This window comes from Ascidiella aspersa, chromosome 9 (genome assembly GCF_963924565.1).
Source record: "Ascidiella aspersa chromosome 9, kaAscAspe10.2, whole genome shotgun sequence".
Taxonomy (NCBI): domain Eukaryota; kingdom Metazoa; phylum Chordata; class Ascidiacea; order Phlebobranchia; family Ascidiidae; genus Ascidiella; species Ascidiella aspersa.
Window position 1 is genome coordinate 13184054 of NC_139455.1, and position 8226 is coordinate 13192279.

General features: G+C 35.0%; 2 protein-coding genes across 2 annotated transcripts in view; both read left to right on the forward strand.

Moving 5' to 3' along the window:
• The window catches only part of LOC146133059 (uncharacterized), a gene marked incomplete at its 3' end in the record, with an annotated part of 31796 nt that extends 31564 nt beyond the window's left edge, over window positions 1-232 (forward strand). Inside the window, exon 17 of the mRNA XM_083397637.1 lies at window positions 160-232. Within this exon, the coding sequence (XP_083253763.1) occupies window positions 160-232 (73 nt within the window). The remainder of the gene's footprint in view (window positions 1-159) is intronic.
• On the forward strand, window positions 54-8226 carry LOC146133060 (protein eyes shut homolog). The gene is made up of 12 exons (XM_083397638.1): window positions 54-280; window positions 533-770; window positions 1385-1647; window positions 1873-2027; window positions 2257-2383; window positions 2443-2506; window positions 3462-3602; window positions 3812-4015; window positions 4182-4401; window positions 5536-5701; window positions 6518-6676; window positions 7027-8226. The coding sequence occupies exons 1-12, from the start codon at window positions 263-265 to the stop codon at window positions 7237-7239; spliced, it is 1968 nt and encodes a 655-aa protein (XP_083253764.1). The 5' UTR covers window positions 54-262; the 3' UTR covers window positions 7240-8226.

Below are 8226 nucleotides of genomic sequence, written 5' to 3' on the forward strand. Positions count from 1 at the left end.
AATTCCAGTCGGGGTGGCGAAAATCTATTCATTATTTTTGAGGGGTGCCGTAAGCCATAAAAGGTTGAGGATAAACTGACTTTATGTTTCACTCCACTTTTCCTAAATATGCTACATATATTTTTTTGAAATCTCGTTGTATTTTTAATACATCATTAGAATTGACTTGGGTGACGGTCCATCAAAATTAATTTCTGAGGTGCTTCCTCCGAATTCAACTCATCACTCTGTCTATATTCTGCGCCAAGGTCGTCGTATTTTAATGCAAGTTAATGGCCAGGTAAAAAATTGGTGCTAAATATTTCAAGTTTGTTTCATCATCTGAGGACTTTTCACTGAAAATATTTCGACTCATGTGACATGCGTGAATTTGATTATGGGTGCATTTTTAAGGTTTAGTCGAAAGAAAATACTATGCTAATGGTTTGCTATCTTGGAAGCAGATGTTTTGTACTGTATTTATTTCTTCCTTAACTAATTATGTAAATGTGCGTTTTAGCTTATTTTAAACAATTATTTTATCTATATTTAGTACAATGTTTCCGGGATAACTTCTGGTTCTCACGAGTGCTTCGATACTTTGAAAAATGCGTCGATAATTCTCGGAGGCTTGAGTGAAGAACACGAGCCCTTCAAGGGCAGAGAACTTCCAGACAGTGCATCTTTTAAAGGGTGCATTTTTAACGTTGACATAAAGAGCCGTAGATACCTACAACAGTGCAAAGGAAACATTCATTTTGTCTTCAAGTGGACCAACCTGCTCTCTACAAGTCTGTAGCTTTGGCTATTATTAAATCATTACTTTGTGTTTTACATAATAAATTACAAAATCCTGTTAAAGCATTGTAAAGAAATGCCAACAGAAATGTTTGTTTTATTGTCATGATAGGTACCAATTTATCAAAACCGAGGATAATGTTTTGCCCCGGTTTATTGTGGAACGTGTGTAGGTTCAAATTTAAGGTCTAAATTTCTTAGTGTAACCCACAACTTATAACGTCAGAAATAAATATTCTGCTGCGCACCCAAAAGCACGTTAAGTGCCTTGACTGGATAGATTAGATACCATGTTATTTTTTTTTTGTTTAAAGTCACTGCGTTGTGAAAACTACATTGCAGTTACGCAAATTGCCTACAAAGAATATTACAAATATAAATATTAACGTTGTTAATAGTCGTTATGATGTGTTGTACCTAACAGTTGACCTTCTTGAGATTTCCTGACACATAGATTCTGCCAACTAACAAAAATACCTTTCTTCGTAAATAAATTCTTATGCATTTTTCCCTACTTCAATTGGATTAATAGCAAAATTGTTGGTTTTAAATTTGTTTATTAAATTTATGCGAATTAACGTAACATGTGTTTTTAATAATAATCTAGGTGTCATAAGTGGTCGTCACGTCACCTCCTGTCCACCTTCGAAAGCGTGCAGTGCAATACCTTGTGGAAATACTGGCAGGTGTGTGACGCAACAAAACACGTTTCGGTGTGAATGCGGCAAATTGTGGAAGGGTTCATATTGCCAACACAAAAAAGATCTTTGTGACCAGCTCAAGTGCAGCAACCACGGCACGTGTGTTGTTAAACATAACGTTCCCATGTGTGTATGTGAAATTGGGTGGACGGGTCGCACTTGCACAGAGGTTAGTGACGCTGGTGTTACATTTAATTCTTAATTTTATTATTAGTTGCCTAACATATGAAGGTAAGTTTCGAATATCACATTTTTAGATAAATTGATTGGAACTTGCATATATTTTTGGGGTTAAGTAACTAGTAACTTTGATATGTAAAACATATAATATGCAAAACAACCGCAACCAACATTTTTCTAACCGTAGACAAACTTTTAAACTTATATAATCCAGATTCAAATAATTGGAGATCCGCGCTTTCGCTCTGAAATTGGGTCGTGGATGTGCCTTAAAACACGAAGCATTCGACAGGAAACCAGAGTGAAAATTCATTTTCGAACTTACTCATCCGATGGTCTACTTTTTTATGCCGATGCCGATCAAACCCCGTTAGTAACTTTGACATTTAAACCTATACGAACACCATAATCAAAAGTATAACTTATCTAAGTTTTGAATTCAGTGTTTGCGTGTTGAAAGTATTTATCTAAGAAAGTATTACTTTATGATATTTTTATGTATCCGTTAAACAGAGCATCATTTTTATTCTGTATTAGTAAGTTGGTGGTCTTATGTTAAAATTCGGGAATAGGGGAATTTGTTTATTTTGTTGCTCAGAGAAAATTGCGACTTCTTCAGCATTTCTATTAGTAATTGGTACCTACACATTCGATCCAGCCTCGGTATGGACTCTTGGTTGTCTCTAAAATGCCAAGCAAAAATTCTTAACAATACCTGGTATGAGGTAAGCAAATTGTAGTAAATGATTTGTCTTACAGTTGTTGCAAATTGTTGTTAATTTAGGTAAATGTTATCAGAATAAGGAGTGAGTGTTCTGTCCAGCTACAAACCTTGGAATATTCAAAAGGTAAAAATTTTTTTAAATTCTTTTAAAAATTGACCAGTTGAACTTCTACCTCTGAACGAAACAAATTAGGAACAAGACCAAATGTAGATACGTCGGTATAATACCTTTTTCGCAATGTCGGCACCTTGTTAACGAATCGATAACACCATCATCGGATTTATACCATTATACATTGGATTATAATTTATACCATTATACATTGGATTATAAGTCCGGTCCCAAAACACGGCGTTTATTCGTTTCATATCATTTTAGCCAAGGCAAGCAAGAGCAAAAGAAAGTATTATAGTTAAAGTGTACAGTGCGCAAACATTTTAACGGATTGTAATCTTCTAATTTCCATTTTTGATATGTTTCGGTACCCCTGAAAGTTCCAAGTCGCTTTGGGCCCTCAATAGCCCGACGATAGTGGGTCAGAGAACATTATATCGCAATGTAATTAAAATCCTGTTAAAAAATACTCTTTGTGTTGTGGCCCCTACAACAAACTACTCCAGATACTCTGGTATAGAAAAAATCACCATTAATGCATTATTTGCGATTTTTAAAACACTGAATTTTGCGACTTAGGTGGTATAAATATGTAAGTTTGGGGGTTTAGGGGCCTGTCCTCAAGGGTCCTTAACATCAAACACCCTCCTTCGCATTTGTAAAACCATAGGTGAATAACGCTATTTATAACAGCCCACTTACTCTGACAAACCATACAATCACTGATGACAAAAATATAGCAATTACATAGTTTATTACTGTTGTTGCACTAGATAATTCCGTTGTAGATGTGGTTGCTTTATAGGGATTTTTTGTGTTTTCTTTTTTAACAAATCACCTTATTTTGAAAATAAGTATGTATTAATTGTAAAAACAATAAAACAACTGAAACCATGCTTGGCAGCAACAGTATATTCATAAGTATGTATGTATTCAAAATGTTGACTGTTTTATTTTATTTTAGAGGTATCCGTCGAAGTGTTTGGTAACTATACAGGCACAAAGAAATTGCTAGATGTTACGCCACAAATTTACATAGGTGGCCATCCAAGACTGTCTGAAGTCGACCAACGGTCTATGACAATCGATACCCGCGGTTTTTCTGGTACACACATTTATTTCTAAATAATTTATAAAAATATATCGGCCAACAATTGCATCTTAGGAGTTTGAATAAAAGTAGGCCACTGCTTTATTCCAAAGCTAGCGTATCAATTTTCTATAATTATTAGTTTTGCTGGTTTTCACACGTTGTGTTCATTACTTAGTAAAGCAACGATAATACTGAACTAACACTATATTTTCTTATTGCAGGCTGCATACGCCGTTTGCTTATAAACAATCAGGAGTTTACTTTGAACGACTTTGCCTGGCATAACAGAACTAATAATAGAAGTTATTTCCAGAACGAAAATAATAAGATAAACGGCGCTGGAATAGAAAATTGTGCTGGTTCTGTCTGTGGATATTCGTCCTGTAAAAATGGTGGTAACTGCATTTTGGATGGAAACACAAGTTGTAAGAAATAATGTGATTGGATATATATAAAGCGATTCTCAACCCTAATAATATGAGCTTCAAAGCGATTTAGTCATATAACCGTTTACGCTGGTTCAAATATATGCTCAAACATGAAAGTAAACAACAGGGATATTTAAACTGGCCGACAATACTTTATTTGCAGATCACTGTATTTGTCGTTCTTCGTGGACCGGTCCCATCTGCGAAACTTATTTGCCCTGTCTGGATGGTTGTTACGGTAACAGCTCATGTGTACCAAACAATAGTACAATATCATTCCAATGTCTTTGTCCGTGGGGATGGCTTGGTAGACATTGTGACACAAAACCAAGTCTTTTGCCCAATAATGCTTCATTGAGCTTCGGCTTAAAATCAATGGCAAAGTAAGTTTAAATTTTAGGTTATCTGGTTATGTTGTTTTGTTATGATAAAAAAAATTAACACAAACTCATTCTAAACATAAATCCGGTTTGGATTACTATTGGGCAGTGGTATGGTACCAGCATTCACCTCTAGGAGACAATATTGTCATTTTACATTGTTTTAGACTATTTGGCATGGAATACAATAAACTTAACCCTAACTAACTAACTAGACTCAGAAAACATGGTCGGCAGTTTTACGAAACTAAGTTGCGCAAGATCCCTGGTGTATACGTGTTTCAAAAAAAACTTCTAATTTAATCCAAACTCGGAGTTTAATAGGACTTCAGCCATATTGTAATTGTTAGTTTTTAAATAAATATCAGTTTGACAAAATGCAAACATTAATCTCAACATTTTATTGATTACTTGCTTTGTCCATTTCAAGTGTATTTTACGTAAAAATAGCCGTAACATCATTGTCATCCACTCTATATTAACACAGTGCGATAATGAAAAACAATTTGCGAAAAAACATTCGTTATTACGAATAACTCAATGATTTATTATCTGAATATACACAGTTGTTCATTCTATTTTTGGGTGGGATGTTTCAATTTTGGAATAAAAATACCAAGTTTAACTTGCGCTTACCACTGTTTCGTATGTCTTACACTTGGGAGTTAAAAAGTACAATTAAGGATAATATAAAGCTCTTGGTCTCTTACTGGTGAAAACTAAAAAATGGAGATTGTATATTCAAAACCATTAGCAGCAGATTTCTGCTTGTCAATCACCTTACCGCTGATGTGTATATAAACAATGAAACTTAAAGTTTAGAAACCCGAGTAAAACTAGGATCAGCCATTTTTTAAAAGGAATATATATTTAATGGTGAAAATAACGGCCCAAATAGACGTTAAAAGCGACATGCTTTATTTTCAAACGTTTCGGCAATTTCTAATGCCATCATCAGTGATACCATTAAACTTATGAACAGATCCGTATATAGTGTTCCAAAATATATATTTAAATGAATCGATTCGAATTAAGGAACCGACGATGCCAGTATAGGCGAAATATTTAGTTCCATACCAATGTAAGTTTAAACAAAACAGTAGCTTGACGATAGCTACGACTTTTAACATTGTTTAGGTTTAATTTCGATAAAATTAATGACCTCATCAAATCACGGAAGACAACACACCTCAAGTATCGCTTTAAGACAACTGCATTAAACGGCCTGATGGTGTGGATAGGCCGGTCATGGACATCGGAAGACGACTACCTCGCGATAGGGTTACAAGCGGGAAAACTCTTGGTAAGTTATCCTTTGCGAAAAGAAACAGTGAGAATTTGTACAATTTCCGTCATATATATAAGTAATATTAATATGAATTCACTATCACCTGATGTTTCATCCAATTAATATGGTTAAAAATGACTCAGTGTTACTAAGCGATATGCGCAAAAATACATTTTTTTACACGATTGTCTGAATTTAAAATACCGGAAAAAAATTTTTATTTCACAAATGAGTTGAGCTCAAGGTTTAGGTAAAACATTGTGAAATGTATGCCTAATTTGTAAATTTGCAGACCGCAAATTTGTTTGTCAATTAGCGATCTGCTTAAATGGCGGTGGTAAATTTGTAATACTGAAAAGCGAAGTTGATAAAAATAACATCAAGATTTGCACTTCAGAAACAGCTTTGATAAAACGTATATTAGTTAAGGCAAACGGGCTAATTCTAAAAGAAACGGGCTAATTCTAAAACTTACCAATGATTGATAGAAAATTGGTTTATTTAATAGGGTAACCCGAAAAACGTTATCATAACCAAACAACTTAAACATGTTTGCTGGTCACTTAAATTGCTTTTACTAAACCCTCAACCTAAGTCATCCAATTTAAGGATCCTCACGAACACTGATGTCGGGCCTGGATATGGACCACCCTGGCCTAAAATGCAACAAAAAACGTATTCGGTCAAAGTTCGTTTAATATTTTGTTCAACATATGTATCGTTTTTAAACTTGCGTTCTTTATTAGGTTTAGCTTATTTAAATGATACTGTCTTTTTATGTAAAAAAATCCTTACTATCATTTTCTAACAGGTAATATTATATGCATTTAGGTTACTTTACAACTCGGCGTCGGGTTAGAAAGCACAACAGTTGCACTCACAAGAGTATCTTACAACGATAACTTATGGCACGAATTAGTTTTGAAGCGGAATGGCCGAAAAACAGAAGTGTCACTGGATGGCAAAGTACAATTACGAACTCTCACAAAGGTTGGTCTTTCGTAATTTTGTCCTTAAATTATTGTGGTAACATTTGCTAATTTGAAATGTGTTGCACTGGAAAGCCATACAGCCGCAATTATAGGTTAGAAAGTAAAATGGTTGCTTGAGCGTGATTTGAGAAAAGTTGGTTTTTATTTACGAAGATTAGTTGGTTTTAACTGAGAATAACTTCTTGGCGTTATAGCGTCTTATTGTAGTATGTCAGCAGAATATAGCTGTTACCTGTTTCAAAACATTAAAATATTTTATAAAAAAGTTTATTACGGTAGTATCGTCTGTGTGGTATCTGTTTGAGCGTTGCTACAGCTGGTATTTCTGCAGTGCTTATCTTTTTGCAGGGCTACTTCGAAGAGCTTAATCACCCAACGATGTTTATTGGGGGATTTGGTGATGAAAGGTCAATTGCTGATGCATCGAATCAACTGTTCACTAGGCCATTTATAGGATGCCTTTCAACAATTCGAATTGGTCGCAACTGGAATTGGTTATACTGGGACCATGCCTCAATGACGCGAAACTTGTTTTTGTGTGAGGAAAATGGGAATGAGTGACAGCGGTAGCGACTTTTTTACTGTTTGTAGTTGTAAAACATTAACATTAAGTTTGCTAAAGCGCATTTTCAAGTAAGTGATGTATGGCCTATTTAGTTGTGTAAGCACTTTATTACTTGCGGTCAAACGGTCAACGATCACTGAGCACATTTAAGACAACTTGCCTTACTCTGCATTGAAGAACAATTTACAAATGTGGCAGCTTGTCACGGGCGTCGCCAAGAAAGAACAAGCAATTATTGTTTTATTAAAGGGGAAGAAAACGGAACAGGCTGTTTAGCAATTAACGTGCAAGGAACTACACGCAGAGAATGGAACGTCAACGTTGTTTGAAAAACTCGATGCGCGTTCAAGTTCTTGTAATAATATTTCAGACGATGAAGTCAACATTTTTCTTTTTTTCGAAAGTAACCAACAGTTGCGTAGCTAAAAGCTACAAGTCGGCAGTTATAGACACCGCTTGCTCGAAAACCGTCTGTGGTGAACCACATTACCGTGTGTCACATTACCGCAGTGAATTAGTTGGTGTTGAGAGTTAAGACGGACTGTTATGTTTCTATTCTTGCGTTTGCCATGTATTGCATGTGTTGGTAAATATTTTTAATCGTTGCAATTCACTTTAAAAAAAAAAATAATAGTGAGTTTGCTTAAGCGCATTTTGATGTAAGTAGTTTATGACCTACTTAATTATGGAAGCATTCTATTACTTGGGTCAAAGGTCACTGAGCACGGTGCCTTGACATTGTAGTTGTCCTTACTGCAGTGTTGGTATTACTACCTGGTCGCGCTGGGAGCTCATATTGTGAGTAACTTGTAAGTGTTTGACGATGATGTTTAACTTACACTGTTGCTCTTTCTGTTTGAAATACATTGTTTTGCATTCATTCAAATTATGATATCAATGCACTTGTGTAAGCCTTTGTGTTATTATTAAATTTCTGTACACTAATAAATACTTCAATATCGGATTCTGATCGGACCATTATG